Below are 24,223 nucleotides of genomic sequence, written 5' to 3'. Positions count from 1 at the left end.
AACCTAAAGCAGTAATATTATAGTGTAAAAAATTAAAATTTAAAAGCTATCAAGTCTACATTATAAAATTTTCAAAAGCCTCCTAATATTTAAGTCAAAAATGGGGGGAATAGTAGAAGAATATCATGTAAGGAAAAATATCCTGTAAGTAAATTACATCTAGAAAATTTGTACTTTAGAAAATTAATTGTAAGGCTAAAAGCAAGACACCCATGAAAAACACACATGGTGTCAAAACAAGCCAGAGAAAAATCATTTGGGCAAAAAATGAAAAAGCATCCCAAGTCAATTTTATAGAAAATATCCCTTTATTAACTTTTGGTTGAAAATATGTTTGTATATTTTCAGAAAAAAACTCTGAGACCATGTGGATTCTGGCAACAGAGAGGAATCAACAGGACTACTCCAGCCATAAAGACAGAAGAGAAGCAGTCCAGAGATGGAAGACGCTTATGTCGCCTTGCCATACTAGCAGTTAGCAGCTGTGCATCACTGCAGGTTGCCCAGGACCAAACCAGAGACCTGCATTACCACCATTTGTCCACCATCCAGAGCTGAGGGGTTAGTGCCGACATGTACACATAAGGAACTGGTGGACATTGATATTGGGTCTCAAAAGAACTGTTGGCCCAGAAAGAAACTCACTACAGACTGATTCATTTGCCTTTCAGCATAACCATTATTGATTGTCTCATTTTCGGTTCTTATAAGTGTATTTCTGGTAGCACATAATCTCACTCATCTAGGGGAAATAATGAACAACATAGACGGATGAACAAGAACAGACGCAGGGACAGGGAAGCATTTATCAGACTGTTGGGCCTCAGAGGGAGGGTGGAGGTAAAGGGGAGAGGTCAACCAAAGGACTTGTGTGCATGCATATGAGCCTAACCAGTGGTTAAGGTCAACAGGGGGGTGGGGGCATGCGTGGGGAGGGGTTTGGGATGGGAATGGGGGGATGAGGACAAATATGTGATACCTTAATCAATAAAGAAATTTAAACAAACAAAACGTAAATAAATAAAAATAATATAAAATTTTTTTTTAAAAAAAGAAAGGGTGTTGGATTTTGTCAAATGTTTTTTCTGCATCAATTGATGTGACTATGTGATTTTTATCTCTTAATTTGTTTATGTCATGTATCACGTTTTTTGATTTGTGGATATTGTACCATCCTTGCATCCCTGGAATAAACCCTAACCCTAACCCTAACCCTAACCCTAACCCTAACCCTAACCCTAAACCCTAACCCTAACCCTAACCCTAACGTGTATGATCTTTCTGATGTACTGCTGGATCTGAATTGGTAGAATTTTGTTGAGGATTTTGGCATCTATGTTCATGAGGGATATTGGCCTGTAATTCTCTTTCATTGTGTGGTCTTTCCCTGGTTTTGGTATTAGGGTGATGCTGGCTTCATAGAATGATCTTGGAAGTGTTCCTTCCTCTTGAATTTTTTGGAATAGTCTGAGGAGGATAGGTTTTAGTTCTTCCTTGAATGTTTGGTAAAACTCCCATGTGAAGTCCTCTGGCCTCAGGCTTTTGTTTGCTGGAAGCTTTTTGATGATTGCTTCAATTTCTTCCATAGTTATTGGCCTATTGAGATTTTTAGATTCTTCCTGATTGAGTTTTGGAAGGTTGTATTTTTCCAGGAATATGTCTATTTCCTCCAGGTTGTCCAGTTTGTTGGAATAGAGTTGTTCATAGTCTTTTTTTAACAATCCTTTGTATTTCGGTGGGGTCTGTTGTTATTTCACCTCTTTCATTTCTGATTTTGTTTATTTGGGTCCTCTCCCTTTGCTTCTTGGTGAGCCTGGCTAGAGGTTCATCAATCTTGCTTATCCTTTCAAAGAACCAGCTCTTGGTTTTGTTGATATTTTATATTTGTTTTTTTTTTTTGATATCTATGTAGTTTATCTCCACTCTGATCTTTATTGTTTCCTTCCTTCTGCTTACACTGGGCTTTTCTTGTTACTCTCTTTCTAACTCTTTGAGTTATAGGGTTAGGTAATTTATTATCATTGTTTCTTGTTTTTTCATTAGGCTTGTAGAGCTATGAACTTCAACCTCAAGACTGCTTTCACTGTGTCCCATAGTTTTGGATTGTTGTGTTTTCATTGTCATTTGTTGCCATGATGTTTTTTATTTCTTCTTTGATCTCTCTGGTAACCCAGTCATTGTTGAATAGCATGCTATTTAGTCTCCATTTGTTTGATATTTTTGGATTGTTTTTATTGTAGTCGATTTCCAGTTTTATGCCACTGTGATCTGAGAAGATGCTTGATATGATTTGTATATTCTTGAATTTGAAAAGACTTTGCCTGTGACTCAATATATGGTGAATCTTTGAAAATGACCCATGTGCACTTGAGAAGAATGTATATTCTGTGGCTTTGGGTGAAATGTTCTGAAAATGTCAATTAATTCCATCTGGTCTAGTGAGTCTTTTAGGATTGATGTTTCTTTGCTGATTTTTTGTTTAGACAATTTGTCCAATGGTGATAGTGGGGTATTAATGTCTCCTAGTATTATTGTATTGCTGTCAATCTCTCCCTTGATATCCTCCAGGAATTTTTTTTAATGTATTTGGGTGCTCCTGTATTGGGTGCACATATGTTTACCAGTGTTGTTTCTTCTTGCTGGATTGTTCCCTTTAGTATTATGAAGTGGCCTTCCTTATCTCTTTTTATATCCTTCACTTTCAGTTGTAATTTGTCCGACATTAGTATTGCTACCCCCACTTTTTTTTACATTTCCATTCTCCTGAACAACCTTTTTCCATCCCTTCACCCTCAGTCTGTGTGCGTCTTTTTTTTTCTGAGGTGGGTTTCTTGTAGACAGCAGATATATGGGTCTTGTATTTTTTTTTCCCAATCCGTTACCCTATGTCTTTTGATTGGGGCATTTAATCCACTTACATTTAAAGTTATTATTGATAGGTACTTGTTTGTCACCATTTTTATTCTTTACCCCTGTGTTCCTTCTTCCCTTCCTATTTCTTCTTTTTACAGCAGACCCTTTAGCATTTCTTGCATTGTTGGTTTGGTGGTAATAAATTCCCTTAGTCCTATTTTGTCTCGGCAGCTCCTGATTTCACCTTCAATTCTGATTGATAGCCTTGCTGGGTACAGTATTCTTGGATTCAGACCCTTCCTTTGCATGACTTTGCATAATTCATTCCATTCCCTTCTGGCCTGATGAGTTTCTGTTGAGGAATCAGTCACTAGTGTGATGGGGGATCCTTTGTAGGCAACTTTCTGTCTCTCTCTGGCCACTTTTAAGATTTTTACTTTGTTGGTGTTTTTCAATTTAATTATAACGTGCCTTGGCGTCAGTCTTTTAGGGTTCATTTTGCTTGGGACTCTGTGAGCTTCTTGGATTTGTGTGGGTTTTTTCTTCCCTATATCAGGGAAGTTTTCTGTCATTATTTCTTCAAACAGGTTTTCTATTCCTTGCTCAGTTTCCTTTCCTTCTTGCACCCCTATTATGCAGATGTTGTTTTGTTTCATGTTGTCCCAAAGTTCCCTTTGGCTCTCTTCCTGATTTTAAATTTTTTTTTCTCTAGAAGCTGCTCTACTTGTGTTTTGTTTTTTCCCCCTATATTGTCTTCTAGCTCACTGAGGCAGTCCTCTGCTTCTTCTAGTCTACTCTTGATGCTTTCTATTGAGTTCTTTACAGCAGCAATGTCATTTTTCATTTCTTCTTGGTTCTTCTTCATTTCCTCTTGGTTCTTACATATATTGTCGAATTTGTCTTCCATTCTTTTCATCCCCCTTATCATTTCTCTTAATTCTTTCTCTGACAGTTTTCTTGCCTCTATTTTGTTTATTTCCTTTTCTTTGATGCCTGCCTTTTTTTCATATGCGGGCTGTTTCTTTGTCTCACCATGGTTTCTCTTCTCCAGATCTGTTTATGTAGTTCTCTCTCTCCTTTTTGTGAGGGGGTGTAGAGCTCCTCTGAATCCGCATGCTTGTGGCACTTGGGGACCGGTGTTCTAGGGTTCACAGCTGTTCGGTGGGTGCCGTAGTTGTAGATTACATGGGCTTCTCAGGCATCCAATAATATCCACTTTCCCCTTCAAGATGGCATTGTCTTCGCGTCCAATCTGGTTTCTCTGGGAGGGAACCCAGCAGCAATGGGGGCTGCCCGGTCAGGGGAGTCCCGTCTGACAGTCGCCCACAGTCTCATGGAGTATAGCTGTCCCTCAACTCACCAACAAACACTCCCCATGCAACAACACACTCTCCCTTTGCTTTCTCACTCACACACTATCTTGCAGTCTGCCTTCCCGTCGGCAGCCATCTTTGAACTCCTCCATTGATTTTTAGAGAGAGTGGAATGGAGGGGGACAGACAGAGGGAGAGAAACATCAATGTGAGAGAGACACTTTGATTGGTTGCCTCCTGCATGTTACCTCAACCAAGGCCTAGGATCAAGCTTAAACTCTGGTACATGCCCTTGACCAGAATCAAACCTCTGACCTTTGAGTCCACAGTTCAACATTTTATCCACTGAGCCAAACCAGCTAGGACCCAAAACCATATAAAGACACTAAAAAGAAACAAATTACAGACCAATATCCCTGATGAACACAGATGCTAAAATCCTCAACAAAATCTTAGCAAATCAGATCCAGCATCATATTACAAAGGTGGGATTTATTCCAGGGATGCAAGGCTGGTACAATATTTGCAAATCAATAAATATGATACATCACATAAAGAAATTGAACGACAAAAATCACATGATCATATCAATAGATGCAGAAAAGTATTTTACAATGTCCAGCACATATTTTTGATAAAAACTCTCAGCAAAGTGGGAATAGAAAGATCATAATTAAATATAATGAACGCTATATATGACAAACCTAAAGTCAATATTATACTCAATGGCCCCAAACTAAAAGCATTCCTCCTAAGAACAGGAAGAAGACCGGCTGGCATGGTTCACTAGTTGAGCATCAACCTATTATGAAGTAGGAAGTCACAGTTCGATTCCTGGTCAGGGCACATGCCTAGGTTGCATTCTCGATCCCCAATGTGGAGTGTGCAGAAGGAAGCCGATCAATGATTATCTCTCATCATTGGTGTTCTGTCCCTCTCTCCTTTTCTATTCCTCTCTGAAATAAATAAAAAACCCCACAAACAAACAAAAATCAGGACTAAGACAGGCATGCCCACTTTCACCATTCTTATTCAACATAGTACTGGAAGTCCTAGCCACAGTGATCAGACAAGAATTAGAAGTAAAAGGCACCCAAATTGGAAAGGAAGAAGTATAACTGTCATTATTCACAGTTTACATGATATTATTCATAGAGTACCCTAAAGACTACTAGATTTAATAACTTATTTTGGCAATGTTGCAGGATACAAAGTTAACACTGAAAAATAGATGGCAATTTTATACACAAATAATGAACTCTCAGAAAGAGCAACTAAAAAAGAAGAATCCTACTTAACATTTAAACAAAACATTAACATACATAAGAATATATTTAACCAAGGAGGTAAAGGGCCTGTATTCAGAAAACTACAGAATGTTGGAAAAAAAAGAGATAAAAGAAGGCATAAACAAGTGGGAAAATATACCATGTTCCTGGATTGGTATAATTAACATTAAAATGTGTATACTACCCAAACCAATCTGTAGACTCAATGCCATCACTATTAAAAGACCAACAGCATACTTCATAGATCTAGAACAAACACTCCAAAAATTTATATGTAACCAAAAATGACCCCAAATAGCCTCAGCAATCTTGAAAAGAAGAACAAAGTTGGAGGCATCAGAATACCAGATATCAAGCTATACGACAAAGCCATTGTACTCAAAACAGCCTGGTACTGGCACAAGAAAAGGCATACAGATCAATGGAACTGAACAGAGAACCCAGAAATTAACCCAAGCTATTATGCTCAATTAATATTTAATAAAGGAGACAAGAGCATACAATGAAGTAAAGCCAGTCTCTTTGTTAACTGGTGTTGGGATAATGGACAGATACATGCAAAAAAAATTACAATAGACTACCAGCTTAAACCGTACACAAGAATAAACTCAAAATGGATAAAAGACTTCAATGTAGGTTGTGAAATCATAAAAATCCTAGAAGAAATGTAGGCAGCAAAATATCAGTCATCTCATGTAGCAGAATTTTCACTACTACATCTCCTAGGGCAAGAGCAACAAAGGAAAAAAGAAAAATTGGACTACATCAAACCACAAAGCTAAACCATCATCAAATTGAAAAGGGAACTCATTGCTTGGGAGAACATTTTATGCCAATGATACATCAGATAAGGGGTTAATCTCCAAAATATAAAAAGTAATCATACAACTCAACAAAAGGAAGACAATCCAATTAAAAAATGGACAGAGAGCCTGGTTGGTGTGACTCAGTGGTTGACCAACAATTCATGAACTTGTAGGTCAAAGTCTGATCCCTGGTGAGGACACAAGCCTGAGTTACGGGCTCAATTCCCAGTTGGGGACTTTCTCTCTCATTATTGATGTTTCTATCCCTCTGTCCCTCTCCATTACTCTCTCTGAAATAGATAAAAACATATTTTTACAAAATAAGCAGAGTAACTAAATATAAATTCTCCAAACAGTACATTCAAATGGCCAAGAAACATATGAAAAAATGCTCAACATCACTAATCCTCTGAGAGATGCAAATTAAAAAAATTATAACGATTATAAAAAATAGTTACAAACCAGTATGAAAGTATGCTAATCTTTCAACAAAAGAATGACTTCCTCTTATGCTTTCATTCAGAGACAAACTAGATACTAGAGGCCCGGTGCATGAAATTTGTGCACTGGGGGGGGGCGCATTCCTCAGCTCACCCTGCCCCCTCTCACAGTTCGGGAGCCCTCAGGGGATGTCCCACTGACGGCTTAGGCCCGCTCCCTGCAGGCCTAAGTCTTCAGTAGGCCTCCCTCTGCAGGAGGTTATCTGGCTGATCAGGGGAAGGCACCGCCCCCATCACCCCGCTGCTGCTACCACTGCTGGCCACCACAGCTGCCAAGATGTTTTCATCAACACGGACTCCAGTCCCTTCACCACGAAAAAATGACAACTTTCTTTAGACATTTCAAGATGTCTCTTTCATAAGATATGACATTTCTTCTTCTTTTTTTTTTTTTATCCTCACCTGAGGATATTTTTCCATTGATTTTTAGAGAGCGTGGAAGAGAGAGGGAAAGACAGAGAGAAACATCAATGTGAGAGGGACAGATTTGTTGCCTCCTGAATGAGCCATGATCTGGGCCCCGGCTAGGGAGAAGCCTACAACCCAGGTACATGTCCTTGACCAGAAACTAACCTGGACCCTGTGGTCATCAGGCCAAGGCTCTATCCACTGAGCAAAACTGGCTAGGGCAGGATATGACATTTCTTAGCCCCTCCAGCAGCGGACCTTCGTTTTTACCTCCAGGAGTGTGGTGGAAAACCCTTAGATCACCTTCTTGGATTCTTAATAGGGAAGTTACCAAGAACACTATGAGTGGTGTATAGGGAGCTTAGTCAATGAGTGGTCAGAAAAGGTGTTTCCTCTGCAGCTCACACGCAGAGGCAGGACTGCTGGCGAGGGCAGGCCCTTTCCCTCTCCCTCTCCCTTTTCCTCTTCCTCTTCCTCTTCCTCTGGTACGCTCTCTAAAAAGTAGTGAAAAAATATCTTCTGGTGAGTATTAAAAAACAAAACAAAACACAGAATAACAGGCCTCCTCCTTGGAGATGCTCAATATGTAGGCCTGAAAGAGAGAATTATTGGCTCTGTGAAGATCCCTACATGAATTTTATTAACAATATTTGGAAAATTAGCTTAAGCCACACCAATGATTCAAGTTTGTGCTTTTCTGTGTTCCAGGGAAGAATCAAATGATATTTTGTTTTATTGTGTCAAAACAAAATTTTGCATGTGTTAAATACATAATTCTAATTAAAATATATAATAGCAGATGCAAAAGTTCTGTTTAACTCATTGAAGGGACTGGCAGGATGATAATGCTGTTCCAAATGAGATGGCCAAAGATGAAAGCCTGAGATAAAACTGCAAAATTAGATACAATCTGGCTAATGTCCTATAGGACAATAAAACCATCACTTTTTGAATTGGTGTGTCTTCTAGACAGAAATTAGTTACATCTTTAAAAGCCTAAAAATTCTTTTCATCTTCTCTCTTTGCTGATCATTATATGTAACTTTCCAGGGCTGTAAAATGTCAAAATATATGGAACTTATTTAATTGTAAATAGTGTGTCAGGGTTATGTGTTTCACAGAAAAGGAAATAATCATTCTGTGGGCCTCTAATGCCCCAATTATACTGAAAGGACTGGCTGTCAACATTTACTCTGGGCCTGTGCTGGGCCGCAGCCTGTGCTCGCCTCCCAGGGCCGGCAATGGTCCTGGGTGGTTGCGGGTTTGGCTTGGTGGTGCCGGCGATGGTCCCAGGAGGCTGCAGGCTTGGCGCCCATCCCGGGACCCAGGCTGCTTGGCGCCTGTGTATGCAAATTAACCCGACAGCTTTGTTGGGTCAATTTGCATACTCACTCCTGATTGGCTGGTGGGCGTTGCAGAGGTATGGTCAATTTGCATCTTTCTTTTATTAGTGTAGATTCCACCTCAAAGCTGCAGAATACATTTTTTTCCCAAGTGCACACAGGACATCCTCAAAGATAGACCACATGTCAGGACACAAATAAGTTTCTGCAAAATTAAGAGAATTGAAAGCATATCAAACATCTTCTTGGATCACAGAGGCATGAAACTAGAAATCAACCACAATAAAACACTCAAAAACATTCAAATACATGGAGGCTAAATACTATGTTATTAAACAATGAATGGGTTATCATTGAAATCGAAGAAGTAAAAATCTTCCTGGACACAAAGGAAAATGAACACACAGCAACCCCAAATCTATTGGACAGAGCAAAAGCAGTTCTGAGAGGGAAGTTCATAGCACTACAGCCTTTCTCGAGAAATGAGAAAAAGTTTAATAAGCTATCTAACACTACAACTAATAGAATCAGAAAAAGAACAAGAAAAGCCCAGAGTAAGTAGAAGGCAGAAAATAATAAAGACCAGAGTGGAAATAAATAATATAGAGACTAAAAAACAAAAACAAAATATCAATGAACCCAAGAGCTGGTTCTTTGAAAAGATAAATAAGATTGATGAACCTTTATCCAGACTCATCAAGAAACAAAGAGAGAAGACCCAAAATAAATAAGATCAGATTTGAAAGTGGTGAAGTAACAACTGATGTCACAGAAATACAAAGAATTGTAAGAAAATATTATGAACAACTATATGCCAACAAGCCAAACAACCTGGACAAAATGAATAAATTTCAAAAAAACCCCAAACAAACCATCCTTCCAAAATTGAATCAGGAAGAATCAGAAAACTCGAATAGGCCGATAACAACTAATGAAATTGGAGCAGTAAAAAACAACAACACACCCAAATCTCAGCAAACAAAAGCCCTGGTACAGATGGCTTCACAGGGTAGTTTTATCAAACATTCATGGAAGAACTAACACCTATCTATCCTCCTCAAACTATTCCAAAACATCTAAGAGGAAGAAACATTCCAAGCTCTTTTTACTAGGCCAGCATCATCCTAATTCCAAAACCAGATAAAGACACTACAAAGAAAGAGAATTAAAGGCCAATATTCCTGATGAACATACATGCTAAAACCCTCAAAAAATATTAGCAAATCAGATCATGCAATATATTAAAAAGATCATACACCATGACCAAGTGGGATTTATTCCTGGAATATAATGCTGCTACAATATTTGCAAATTAATAAATGTGATAGATCATATTAACAAAATGAAGACAAAAATCACATGGTCATATTAATAGACAAAGAAAAAAGTATTCAACAAAATCCAACAGCCATTTTTGAGAAAACCTCTCAGCAAAGTGGGAATAGAGAGATTATACTTTTACATAATTACAGTCAACATCATATTCAATGGGAAAAACAAAAAAACATCCCCCCCTTAAAAACAGGAACAAGACAGGGTTGTCTGCTTTTACCACTTTTATTCAACACTAGAGTTCCCGTTGCAGGAAAAATCCTGCAATAGGGTTTCCTGCTGCACTCTAGCCTGCCCCGCCTCCGCTCCTCCCTTGTCCCCCAGCCCGCCTTCTCCGCCAGCCGGCCCCGCCTCCGCTCCTCCCTTGTCCCCCGGCCCACCTTCTCCGCCAGCTGGCCCCGCCTCCGCTCCTCCCTTGTCCCCCCCCCCCGCCCACCTTCTCCGCCAGCCCGCCCCGCCTCCACTCCTCCCTTGTCCCCCGGCCCGCCTTCTCCGCCAGCCCGCCCCGCTCTCCTTCCTTCTCCCCCGGCCCCGCCTCCGCTCCCCCCTTGTCCCCCGGCCCGCCTTCTCCGCCAGCCCACCCCGCTCTCCTTCCTTCTCCCCCGGCCCCGCCTCCGCTCCGCCCTTCTCCTTCCCCCGGCTTGCTTGCTTCTCCACAGCTTTGCTCCCTTCAGCATCTCTTGGCTTCTTTCTACTCTGTCTTGATATGCAAATTAGCCGCCATCTTTGTTGGGGTAATTTGCATACTTGTCCTGATTGGTTGGTGGGCGTGGCTTGGTTGGTGGGCGTGGCTTGGGCATAGCGAAGGTGTGGTCAATTTGCATATTTGTCTATTATAAGGTAGGATAGTAATAGAAGTCTTAGCTACAGCGATCAGACAAGAAGAAATAAAAGGCATCCAAATTGGAAAAGAAGAAGTAACGACATCTGAATAGGAAAGGAGGAAATAAAACTCTCACTATGTGCAGATGACATGATATTTATTGTAGATAGAAATCTCTAAGGACTCCACCAAAAAACTATTAGATTTAATAAATGAATTTGGCAATGCATCAGGACACAAAATTAGCACCTGGAAACTGATGGCATTAGAATACACCAAATACTGATCTCTCAGAGAAACAAAAAACCATCTCATTTACCATCGCAAAAAAAAAATTATGATACTTATGAGTAAATTTAACCCAGGGGGTAAAAGACCTGTACTCAGAAAACTACAGGACTTTGATAAAAGAGATAGAAGGAGATATAAACAAGTGGAAGACTATACTGTGTTCATGGATTGGTAAGATTAACTATCTAAAGAAATCTATAGATTCAATGCAATCCTAATGGCATATATTTAGAACAAATATTCCAAAAATTCATATGAACATTCCACCTCAAAATAGCCACAGCAATCTTGAGAAAGATGAACAAATTTGGAAGGATCACAATACCAGATATGAAGTTATACTATAAAGCCACTGTACTCAAAATAGCTTGGTACTGGCAAAAGAACAGGCATATAGACCAATGGATCAGATCAGAAAACCCAGAAATTGAACCAAGTTATTATGTTCAATTAGTATTTAACAATGGAGGCAAGGCATACAATGGAGTAAAGATAGTCTCTTTAATAAATGGTGTTGGGATAATTGGATATGTACATGCAAAAGAATTAAACTGGACTACTAACTTACACCATACATAAGAATAAACTAAAAATGAATAAATGACTCAAATGTAAGTCATGAAATCATAAAAATCCTAGAAGAAAAGTAGGCAGTAAAATATTAGATATCTCACATAGCAGAATTTTCACAGATACATCTCATAGGGAAAGAGAAACAAAAGAAAAATAAACAAATGGACTGCATCAAACTAAAATGCTTCTGCAAAGAAAAAGAAAACCAGCATCTAATTGAAAAGGAAACCCCCTGTATGGGATTACATTTATGCCAACTACACATCTGATAAAGTGGTTAATCTAAAAAATATATAAAGTACTCACACAACTCAACAAAAGAAAGACAAACAACCCAATTAAAAAATGGGCAGAGGACCTAAATAGACACTTCTCCAAAGAGGATATACAAAAGGCCAAGAGACATATGAAACAATGTTCAACATCACTAATAATAAGAGAGATTCAGATTAAAATGACAATGAGGTATCATCTCACACCTGTCAGAATGGCTGTCACCAAGAAATCAAGAAGTGACAAGTACTGGCAAGGATGTGGAGAAAAGGGAACACTAGTACACTGCTGGTGGGAATGCAGAGTGATACAACTACTTTGGAAAACAGCATGGGGTTTCCTGAAAAAATTAAAAATGGAATTGCCATTTGATCTAGTAATCCCACTCCTAGGAACACATCCTAAGAAGCCTGAAACACCAGTCAGAAAAAAATATATGCACTCCTGTGTTCATAGTAGCATTATTTACAATAGTTAAGATCTGAAAACAGCCCAAGTGCCCATCAGCAGATGAGTGGATTAAAAATCTCTGGTACATTTATACAATGGAATACTATGCAGCTCTAAAAAAGAATGATCTCTTAAAGTTTGGGGCAGCATGGAGGGAACTGGAGAGTATTATGTTAAGTGAAATATGCTTGTCAGAGAAACAAGTATCACATGATATCACTTATTTGTGGAATCTAATGAAGAAAATAAACTGATGAATAAAACAGATCCAGAGAGATTGAATCATGCAACAGACTGACTAATTTCAGGGGGTCAGGAAGAGATTAACCAAATAACTTATATGCATATATGCATAGCTTCTGGACACACAATAGAGTGGGAGTGGGTTGAGTGAAGTCAATGGGGGAATAACAGAAGAGATCTGTAACACTTTCAATAATAAAACGGTTGATGGTCAGTGTTTATATCCAGTCCTTTTAGCTGATTGGCCTGTGGGTAAATACCTCCCATTGATGGGCCAACATCAATGAAGACTCAACTACAATAGGAGGGTTGACACACCCAAATGTGGGGCCCAGCTTGGATGATCAAGAGAGTATACCACTAGATCCTACAGAATACCTTCTACATTAGCCTGGGAGATGTAGCAGTCCTACCTAATACATACACACACACAGGAGGCTGCCAAAATGAGGAGACAAAGAAGTATGTCCCAAATGAAAGAACAGAACAAAATTTTATTAAGAGAATGGAAAAGAATGGAGACAAGTGATCTACTAGATGCAGAGTTCAAAACACTGGCTCAATGAATTAGTGAGAACCTCAACTGCATAAAAGAACCAGGCAGAAATGAAGGATATACTAACTGAAATTAAGTATAATTTGCAGACTATCAGCAGTAGACTAGATGAAACCGAGAATCAAATCAGCTATTTGGAAGTTAAGGAAGCAAAAAACACTAATAAGACAGCAAAAAGAAATAGGAATAAAAAATAATCAGGATAGTGTAAGGAACCTCTGGAACAACTTCAAGCATACCAATATTTGCATCACGGGGATTCTGGAAGGAGAAGAGAGAAAGAGCAAGGAATTGAAAACCTATTTGAAAAAAAATGACAGAAAACTTCGCCAACTTGGTGAAGGAAATAAACATACAAGTTTGCAGAGTTCCAAACAAGATGAACCCAAAGAGCTCCAAACCAAGACACATGATAATTAAAACTCAAAAGGTTAAAGACAAAGAGAGAGTCTCATAAGCACCAAAAGAAAAGCAGTTAGTTACCTACAGTGGATTTCCTACAAGACTGGATTTCCCAACAGAAACTTTGTAGGCCAGAAGGAAGTGTCAAGAAATATTCAAAGTGATTTAAAGCAAGGAAAGAACTCTTACCATTCACAACAGCATGGATGAACATGTAGAGCATTATGCTAAGCAAAATAAGCCAGTCAGAGAAAGATAATTATCACATAATCTCACTCCTTTGTGGAATATAATAAACAACATAAACTGATTAACATAAATAGATCCAGAGATAGAGAAGTATTGAACAGACCATCAAACTTCAGAGGGAAGACAGGGGAGGGGGGAAGAGATCAACCAAAGGACTTGAATGCATGCATCCTATATAATAAAATCCTAATATGCTAAGTGTCCAGTCATCTGGTCAGCCGTTTAACCAATCAAAGCATAATATACTAATGATATGCTAAGGCCAACTAATGAACTGCTTTCTGTGACATGCACTGACCTCCAGGGGGCAGATGCTCCGACTGGTAGGTTAGCTTGCTGCTGGGGTCTGGCCGATCGGGATTGAAAGAGATGGGCCAGACACACCCTGGAGCCCTCCCGCTGTCCCTCCCCGGCTGGCCAACCTCCTGCGTCCCTCCCTGGCCCCAATTGTGCACTGATGGGTTCCTCAGCCTGGCCTCCACCCTCTCCCAATCTGGGACCCCTCAGGGGATGTTGGAGAGCCAGTTTTGTCCTGATCCCACAGGCCAGGCCAAAGGAACCCACTGATGCATGAATTTGTGCACCAGGCCTCTAGTATAAGCATAAACAATGGACACAGACTCTACGGGGAAGGGGGCATGTGTGTGTGTGGGAGGTGGCTGGGGAGAGGTCAATGTGGGAAAAAGGTGTCATAAGTAATAACAATAAAGAATTAACAAAAGGACCTACAATCATGATTACTCTACCCAGCAAACCTATAATTTAGAATAGAAGGACATATAAAGACTTCCCAGACAAGAAAAGGCTAAAGGAGTTTATCACCACCAAAACAGTATTATATAAAATGTTAAAGGGTATTCGTTAAGAAGAATAAAAAGAAAAGATAAAAATATGAATAATAAAAGGTCAATAAAACCCTAGCTGGTTTGGCTCAGTGGATAGAGTGTCAGCCTGCAAACTGAAAGGTGCCAGGTTCAATTCTGGTCAAGGACACATGCCCAGGTAGTGGGCCCGATCCCCAGTAGGGGGCATGCAGGAGACAGCCAATCAATAATTCTCTCTCATCATTGATGTTTCTATTTCTCTCTCCCTCTTCCTTCCTTTCTGAAATCAATAAAAAATATTTTTAAAAAAGTCAATAAATACATTTCTATCAACAATCTAAAAAACAAAACAAATGAACAAGCAGAACAGACACAGATTCATGCAGAGAACAGTATGATGACTGCCAGATGAGAGGGTGATAGAAGGGTTGGGCGATCAAGTTGAAGGGATTAAGAAATTCAAGTTAGTTGTTACAGAATAGTCATGGGATGTAAAGTATAGCATAGGAAATATAGTCAATAATATTCGAATAACTATTCATGGTGTCAGGTGGGTGCAAGATTTATTGGGATGATAACTTAGTAAGTTATGTAATGGCTAATCATTGGGGTGTACAACTGAAACTAATATAATATTATATGATAACTATAATTGAAAAATAAAAATGATTAAAAATGGGGGAAAATATTGTTTTCTAAGTACTTTGTTGCTTTTCTTGGAGAGAGGTTCATTTCACCATATCAAAAATTCAAATTTTCCATCCACTAAGTTTTGGGGCAATTTGCTACACAATAGATAATAAATAAGCTACATAAAAGGAGTGTTTCTAGCATCAAAAATAAAAATGCATAAAATGTGTTCAATATGGTTTTTATGAAAATAAACATTGAACAAATTAAGTATAGTTACTTATACTATCTTCAAAAACTTAATTTGAGGAGTCAGTCTATTAAGTCTTCAGCCACTTGTTTTTATATATTTTAAAAAATATTTTCATTGCCGAAACCGGTTTGGCTCAGTGGATAGAGCGTCGGCCTGCGGACTGAAAGGTCCCGGGTTTGATTCCGGTCAAGGGCATATACCTTGGTTGCGGGCACATCCCCAGTAGGGGGTGTGCAGGAGGCAGCTGATCGATGTTTCTCTCCCATTGATGTTTCTAACTCTCTATCCCTCTCCCTTCCTCTCTGTAAAAAATCAATAAAATATATTAAAAAATATTTTCATTGATTCAGAGAGGAAGGAAGAGGGAGAGAGAGAGAAACATCAATATGAGAGATACTCGAGATACTCTTGATCAGCTGCCTCCTGCATCCCCCCTCCCTCTGGGGACAGAGCCCAAAACCTGGGTATGTGCCCTTGGCCAGAATTGAACCCAGGATGCTTCAGTCCATAGGCCAATGCTCTATCCATTGAGCCAAATCAGGTAAGGCAGCCACTTATGAACAAGCCAATATACTAGATTAAAGAGCAATCTTCCTTCTTAAAACCAACATTTCACCTTATGAGAGCTTAGAGAAACATATTTATATTCTTGTTAGAATAAAAATCTATGCTAAATTTCACAACATAGTATTTTGGCTATTTTACCCGTCCTCTGAATGGTGGTACAATTAGCTGAAAGACCACCCAGTGCCAAAACACCTCCATTAATTATTTACTACTTTTGTGGTCAGTTGCCTTTAGTGTACATTTTTTGCCTCTTACTTAGCTGCCTCTAAGGTCATTTGTAGGAAAAGAAAGAAATGGGTAGCTAAATACCATAGTTAAATCTCTTTTTTGCAAGCGATACAAATGTGTCTTCATATAGCAGCAGACTCTTTATTTCCTACTAGAGGCCCGATGAATGAAATTCATGCAAGAATAGGCCTTCCTTTCCCTGGCTGCCGGCACTGGCTTCCCTCTGGCACCTGTGACCTGGGCTTCCCTCAGGCTGCCAGCAGGCACTTGGGACCTGGGATTTCCTTGCAGCCCTGGCTTTGTCTGGAAGGTCATCCGGAAGGACATCCAGTCTAATTAGCATATTACACTTTTATTATTATAGATGGGTCTTACCTTGTGCTTCATGAAATTCTTGGTTCTTAAACATTAGAAAAATCTTAAGGTTCTTTATGAAATTCATAGCCAAATCAGATTCCCCTGAAACTGAGTAAGGCACAACTGTTCGACCATACTGACTCAAATCAATTTCTCTGATGGGTACCTCAGAAAGTAAGTTTTGAGTTGTTAATAGATATGCAGTGACAACGACAATTACTGATATCTGTAGCAACATCAGCTTCCAGTTACGCAAACTGAATAGTGCTCTCTTTATAAACATGCAATAAAATTGCTGGCAGTAAAGTGGAAACTGAAAAGAGAAGAAAAACATAGCAGTACAATTGTTGGTGACTCAAGTACGATATTCATATTGAAACCCATTAATATAAATGATTCAATTTTTTACAGCAGAAGATATATACATATAATACAAATATATCCTTGAATTGGATCCAAGAAAACAACAAGCTGGTATGAAAAGTTTTATGGTAATAAGGGAAATAATTAGAATCTGGTTTCTGATCTAACTATATGAAAATTTTTCTAATGATTTTATTCATTAATATACATATAGTGCTTCTGATTAGAAAAACAAAATCATATTTATTTCTTTTACTTAATATTTAAAAAAATCACCCTTCTATATCTCCATTTTAAAAGGAAATATCCTATAAAACTTATATGAAAGTATTATCCTTTGCTAGGTTTTAAAAAAAATCTTTATTAGAGAAATGTATTTATATTCTTGTTAGATTAAAAATCTGTCCACCTCCATAGGTACTGCATACCTGATATAAGATCTTTGTCCAATCTCTTCCTACACCCCCACATGCCCTTCTCCCTGAGAATTGTCAGTCCACTCCCTTTCTATGCCCCTGATTCTATTATATTCACCAATTTATTCTGTTCATCAGATTTTTTATTCATTTGATTTTTAGATTCACTTGTTGATAGATATGTATTTGTTGTAACTTTATTCATAATTTTTTATCTTTACCTTTCTCTTCTTCTTCCTCTTCTTAAAGAATAACCTTCAGCATTTCATATAATACTGGTTTGGTGGTGATGAACTCCTTTAGCTTTTTCTCGTCTGTGAAGCTCTTTATCTGATCTTCAATTCTAAATGATAGCTTTGCTGGGTAGAGCAATCTTGGTTGTAGGTTCTTGCTGTTCATCACTTTGAATATTTCTTGCCACTCCCTTCTGGCCTTCATAGTTTCTGTTGAGAAATCAGCTGACAGTCGTATGGGTACAACATTGTAGGTAATTAACCCTTTTTCTCTTACTGCTTTTAAGATTATCTCTTTGTTTTTTGCCCTTGGCATTTTAATTATGATGTGTCTTGGTGTGGTCCTCTTTGGGTTCCTTTTGTTTGGGATTCTCTGCACTTCCTGGGGGTGTAAGTGTATTTCTTTCACCAGGTGGGGGAAGTTTTCTGTCATTATTTCTTCAAATAGGTTTTTAATATCTTACTATTTCTCTTCTTCTGGCACCCCCATAATTCAGATGTTGGTACGCTTTAAGTTGTCCCAGAGGCTCCTTACACTATCTTCATGTTTTTGGATTCTTTCTTCTTTTTGCTCTTCCAGTCCGGTGTTTTCTGCTTCCTTGTATTTCAAATCTTTGACTTGATTCTTGTCATCCTCTACTCTACTGTTGAATCCCTGTGTATTATTCTTTATTTCAGTCAGTGTATGTTTAATTTCTGACTGGTTCTTTTCTATTTTTTTTTTTTTTTTTGGCATTCTCACTAAGATCCTTGAAGGTCTCACTAAGTTTCTCAGAGGTTTCTAGAAGATTCTTGAGTAACCTTATAACTGTGGTTTTGAACTCTATATCCAGTAGTTTGCTTTCTTTCATTTCTTTCATTTGTGACACATTTCTTTGTCTCTGCATTTTGGCTGCTTCCTGTGTTTACCTCCAGGCAAATTGGCTATGAGGACCAGCTGTGTCTACAATGGAAGAGCTGCTGTGCAGGATACACCCTTATAGGGCAGGGCTTGCTTCAGTGGGGCTTTGGTGCTCACTGAGTCTGCCCCTTGAGTGTGTCACTTACCGGTGTGAAAAGTTGTAATCTTGTATGGTCTCACACTGACCACTGGGTACACTGGCTCTTGGATCTCCAAGAAGGCGCAAAGTCAGCCACTGCCTGGGGCCACCCAGCAGGAGCTACAGAGAGATTTGTAGATTCCTCCTCTTTGTATCGGGTTTGGAAGTACCCAGACGAGGCCCAGATGTGAAGCAAGGCAGGCTGCTGCAGCGTTGGCCTTTGTCTTCTTTAGATAGATTTGGGCTCCCTGACATTTTGCCAGCTGAAATTTGACTGGTTTTAGGCTGAGAAAGGACAGGACATTCATATTCAAAAGCCACTGCACACAGCTTGGGTAGGGTTGTAAATTGGGTGGAGTGTCAGGGAGTCTCCAGGGCAGAGCAAACAGCAATGGCTGCCAGTCAGTCCTGCACCAGAGAGGTCCGACTGCTGCTGCACGCACCTCCGTCTGGAAAAAAGCTGCCCCGATGCCAGACAGTCCAGTTTCGCCCTGTATGTGCCTCGGTCCCCCAAATTCTTGCCCAGCACTGGAGCTCAGAGCATGCAGGAGCTTGTATCCCCCTCCTGATTAAAAAGTGGCACACCCGGGTGCCAGCCCGTTCTGCACCTCCACACATCCAGGCCTCCGCACCTCCTACCAGTCTCAATGCTCTTTCTTCTTTATTTTTTTAGTTGTAGTTCTTCCACTCTGCCAGTTTTCCTGCAGTTCTGGATGATAGTTGTTGTGTATTTTAGTTGTAATTTTGATATGGTTGTGGGAGGCAGCAAGTACCAGTGTTTACCTATACTGCTATCTTGGTTCTCCCTTTTATAGGTTTTAATACACAAACTATGATTCACAGTGAAAAAAATACCCCTAATCTGATCAACCAGTATCATCTGATCACAACTGTCATAAATCTTGAGTTTTGTGTTAGATCTGAACAAGGACAATTTATGAGAAAATGAATGAGTACTTTTCAAAATGATTCTGAAAAATATCAATAGTGAGAGTAGCAGCTGTCTTTTCTTTAGAACACATTTCTCCTGCATCAGGATATCATATCTGTCTGGGTCTTCTATGGCTAACCTTCAAACATCTTGTAAGTTCATATTTAAAATTGTACATCTCAAACACAAACCAAACTTATTGTTTAAATTCTTAGTAAATGTGCTCACCCCAGTGTTAAATTCAATGCTAGCAATTTCATCCAGTCTGGAGAAAACTGGTGTGTTGTAGTTTCTGGGCATAATCCTATTCTGCTTCATGTCTCGCCTTTTTCTTTGGCCTTCCAAGGAAGAGGATGGGGTGGGTAGAATATCCACTTGGGAATTTGCCAGTTTATTGACCCTACATACACACAAGTACACAGAAAAAGCACAAAAAATTTTATTTTGACAAGAGCCTTAAACTATATTATTTTGGGGAATGTCAAAGAAAGTTCCAAATGTGGACCCTCCTTCCTCATTCTCACTGACTGTCGGAATATTGTTTTGAGGCAGCATGGTAATAGGGGCTCCCAGTAAACTGGCCAGAGGGATAACAGCAATTCATGGCAGAGTTCCAATAATTCTGAGGAACTGTGTTATCATAACAAAAATATTTGAATATAATCTATGTTGCATTAAGATGAATTTATACAAGTTAAAGAACTTACCTTTCATGAAAGATAGTAACTCTCTTTTGAGGGTTACAATGTTATGTGTTTTATGAAATTATGGGGACATGGGCTAGTAGGTATTTTTTTTAAGTTCTTACATTTCCTACTACTTCCTATGATTAAAGCTGGGTCTTTGGGTATAGATATTTGAGAAGAATAAAGAGATATACACAAGTAATTACAATCTGAGAAGGAAAGCACTAAGTAGAATAATAGAAAATATATATCACAGTATACTGAAGACAGGAAAAATTACACTAAATTGATAAAACACTTGGTAAGAAATACATGATTTAAAAGATGTATTTTTTCTAAGCCATAGAACTATCAAGGTAATTTAAATCCTCCCATTAACATTTGTATGGAACACAACATTAATCATTCTGAATTGTGACCTTCTCAGTAATGAGTAGATTTATGACTTCTGTAGCCTTTAAAGATCAAATATGCATATTAAAACCCTGCTTTAAAACATCCGTGCAGGGTTGCCTTTTGGTTGATACTAAAAGTCTTGAGGACTATTATGCTTTCTAAAATAATCATTTAATATTTTTGTCATCTGAAGTTTTTAATTCTTCATATTATAATCAATGGCAATAAATTTCCATTAGGAAACCATCAGATAATATAAATAAGTGGAAGAAAAAAATTCTTAATACCTAGAGAGAATCCTGATGAGGTATTTTCCAAATAAATGTATAAACAGGCAAAAACATACACAAACATACACACATTCTCTTAAAGGTGGCATCCAAATTTTATTTCATCCATTTACATAATTACCGATATATTTTGGTTTATATCTAAGATCTTGTTTCCTTCTATTTATCTTTTTTATTTTTTTAGCTTTATTGAAGTATGACTGACATATACAAATTATATACCGTATTTTCTGGCATATAAGACAACTTTTTAACCCAGGAAAATCTTCTCAAAAGTCGGGGGTCGTCTTATATGCCGGGTGTCGTCTTATAGGGCGGGTGCTGAAACTTCTGAAACAGACTGGAGAATCTGTGGTCACTGCATAAGTTGGGGAGAGCTCAAAAACGGCCGCACTCCATTCATTTCAATGGAGCTGGATGGAGACCGCAAGTGTCTCCGGTCGGCTCCTTTTTGTGCCGCATACGGTCTCCGTCCGGCTCCATTGAAATGAATGGAGTGCGGCCGGGTGCTCGCCGCATATGGCGGGGATGCGGCTGTGGCCACTTTTGAGCTCCCCCCACTGTATGCGGCGACCGTATGAAAGCAGCAAGGGCGGCACTGTACAAGTATGGTAGAAGAAAATCCACTCACCAGGATTTGTGGAAAGAAGTGACTTAATGTGGTCCCAATGACAAGGTGAGGGGTCGCCTCACCGGGAAGGTGTAAGTGAAGGGTGGAGCAAGCTGCAGGCATCCAGGATGCCCGGGGTATGGAAAAAAGAGATAGAGCTGTGCCCAGAAAAACACACCTCTTTCACCCATCTGGCCCACCCTTGTATCCTATTACTGTACCTCCTTCTCTGCCTCTCAGATCTTGCTCCTGAGGACTGCAGTGAAGCGGCATTGCTAACTCGCCAGGGACTTGCCCGGCACTTGCTCTCTCTCTATTGTTTGTTATCTTCCTCCTATCATCATCAGTTCCAGTTTGGTTGACAGCTTAGAAAACAAACAGCATGGTAGCTCCTATGAGTTTATTGTCTTATCCTTTCTTTCAGCTTTAGAGTGAATTAGGAAAAGTTTAATCCACTTGCACTGTTTTATGTTTACACTAGAAGCCCGTTGCACGAAGTTTTGTGCAATAGACTTTCCTTCACCTGGCTGCCAGCACCAGTTTTCCGCCAGTACCAGTTTTCCTCTGGCCACCTGCGGATGGCAGCGCCTCCAGCCAGCGCAATTGGCCACCTGGCGCCATTTCCTCTGGCCACCTGCCGATTGGAGCGCCTCCCTAAAGCTGGGGCGGGACTTGGGGTGGCCGATGGTGCTGGCTGGAGGCGCTCCGATCGGCAGGTGGCCAGAGGAAAACTGGTGCTGGTGGAAAACTGATGCCGGCAGCTACGCAATCGGCCACCCCGAGTTCCAGCACCGGCACCTTCTGCCGGCCCCATGGGTCCTCCTGCAGCGCCCGCCATTAAGGCTGGTGAGAGGAGCGGGGGGCGGGGACTCAGGAGCAAGGGCGGCACTGTACAAGTATGGTAGAAGAAAATCCACTCACCAGGATTTGTGGAAAGAAGTGACTTAACTCAGTTCTGATGACAAGGTGAGGGGGCGTTTCACCGGGAAGGTGTAAGTGAAGGGCGGAGCAAGCTGCAGGCATCCTGGACACTCAGGAGTCTCTGCCCCCGACTCCTCCCGCCAGCCAATCGGCCACCCTGAGTCCCGCCCCCTGCACCTCCAGCTGGCCCAATTGTGGGCGTAGCGGAGTGATGCAATTTGCATATTACCTTTTTATTATGTACGTTGTTTGATGACAAACAGCCTTATGTTTATAAGTGACAGATTTCCTGCTAAGTACCTGCATGTCATAAGCATTTGAATTAAAATTACCATATTGAAATTAAATCTGATGTTTTTTTTAATTTTTATTTGCTGTGCGTTGGAAGAGGGGTAGTCTTATACAGCGAGTATATCCCAAACTCTATATTTTAACTGGAAAAGTTTGGGGTCGTCTTATACGCCGGAAAATACGGTATGTATTTATGGTATAGAACATGATGTTTTGGTATGTGTATACATTGTGAAATCTTTACCACAGTCAAGCTAATTAACACATTCATCACCTCACAGAGTTACTTTTGACTTTTGGGTGAAACAAATACTTGTGATCTACTGTCTTAGAAAATTTCAAATTTATAATTATTATTAAATATAGTTACCATACTGCACTGTGGAGACCTGTATTCTCTAGAACTTACTCATCTTATATCTGAAAGTTTGTACCTTCTGATCAACATTTCAATAACCAGACACCCTGAGAGGAGCGAACATGGGGAGACAAAGAAACAGCCCACATATGAAAGAAAAGGAGGAATCACTAGAAAAGGAAGTAAATGATGACAGGAGGGGAAAAGATGGCGACCGGCAGGAAGGTAGAGAGAGAGAGAGTGTGAGTGAGGAACCCATAGAGAAGAGTGTAGACGTGTGAGGTGAGGTGTGTGTGTGTGTATGAGCTAGGGTCAGTTAGATTCTGCAGGTCTTCCAAGGGGCTCCCTAACTGGGCAGTCCTAGATGATGGAGCCCCGCGCACAAAGCGGACACTTCTCCGCGGCTGGTGCGGACGCAGAGACCACGCCATCTTGGGAAACAGAGCTGCCTGAGACTCGGATCCTGGCTTTTGACACAAACCAGGACCCTGCAGCCACTGGGGACAGAGAACTGCTATCACAGCTTCAGACCGACAAACAACAAGAATCCAGACTTCCCCGCAGATTTCTGTGAGTCAAAGAGCCTATCCCCCTCCCCGCAGGTGCTCGGATAGCGCCATAGTAACTGATAGACCCGCCCCTCGCCCAAGCTGCCGAGCTTTGCGCAGGGACGCGCTCCCCCGTAGGGAATTTGGCGCACGCGGGACAGAAGCAGCTCCCGTCGGGGAAATCTGTCAGTGCGCACAGAGGGCTCCCCTTCAGGGAATTTGGAGAAATTTGGCTTGCGGGTCACAGCTCCCCCTTCAGGGATTCTTAGAGCGTGCACAGAGGGGCTTCCCTTTGGGGAATTTGGCGCGCAGGACGGACTCCGCCCCCCTTCTGGGACTCTGGGAGAGTTCACGGAGCTAGCTCACCTTCAGGATTTTAAGAATGTGCGCTCTAGCCGGTTTGGCTCAGTAGAGAGAGCACACACAGGACGCAGCTCCACTTCAGGGAATTTGGCACGCCGGACACAGCTGCCTGGGATCCCTGACTCACAGCGCATTCACACTAAGAGCCAGCGACCCCAATTGTTGGTGCATGCACACACAGGGACCCTGATTCTCAACGAGGAACCGCACAAGG

General features: G+C 40.3%; 1 protein-coding gene across 1 annotated transcript in view; it reads right to left on the bottom strand.

The window, feature by feature from the left end:
- The window catches only part of LOC307110044 (phospholipid-transporting ATPase ABCA3-like), a gene marked incomplete at both ends in the record, with an annotated part of 343,983 nt that overhangs the window by 151,522 nt on the left and 168,238 nt on the right, over positions 1 to 24,223 (bottom strand). Inside the window, 2 exons of the mRNA XM_079789089.1 lie at positions 16,582 to 16,876; positions 19,775 to 19,946. Coding sequence (XP_079645215.1) covers positions 16,582 to 16,876; positions 19,775 to 19,946 — 467 coding nt within the window. The remainder of the gene's footprint in view (positions 1 to 16,581; positions 16,877 to 19,774; positions 19,947 to 24,223) is intronic.

Source organism: Cnephaeus nilssonii (genome assembly GCF_951640355.1).
Source record: "Cnephaeus nilssonii genome assembly, chromosome: 2".
Classification (NCBI taxonomy): Eukaryota; Metazoa; Chordata; class Mammalia; order Chiroptera; family Vespertilionidae; genus Cnephaeus; species Cnephaeus nilssonii.
The sequence above is the reverse complement of the archived record's forward strand: the minus strand, read 5'-3'. Positions and strand labels throughout refer to the sequence as shown.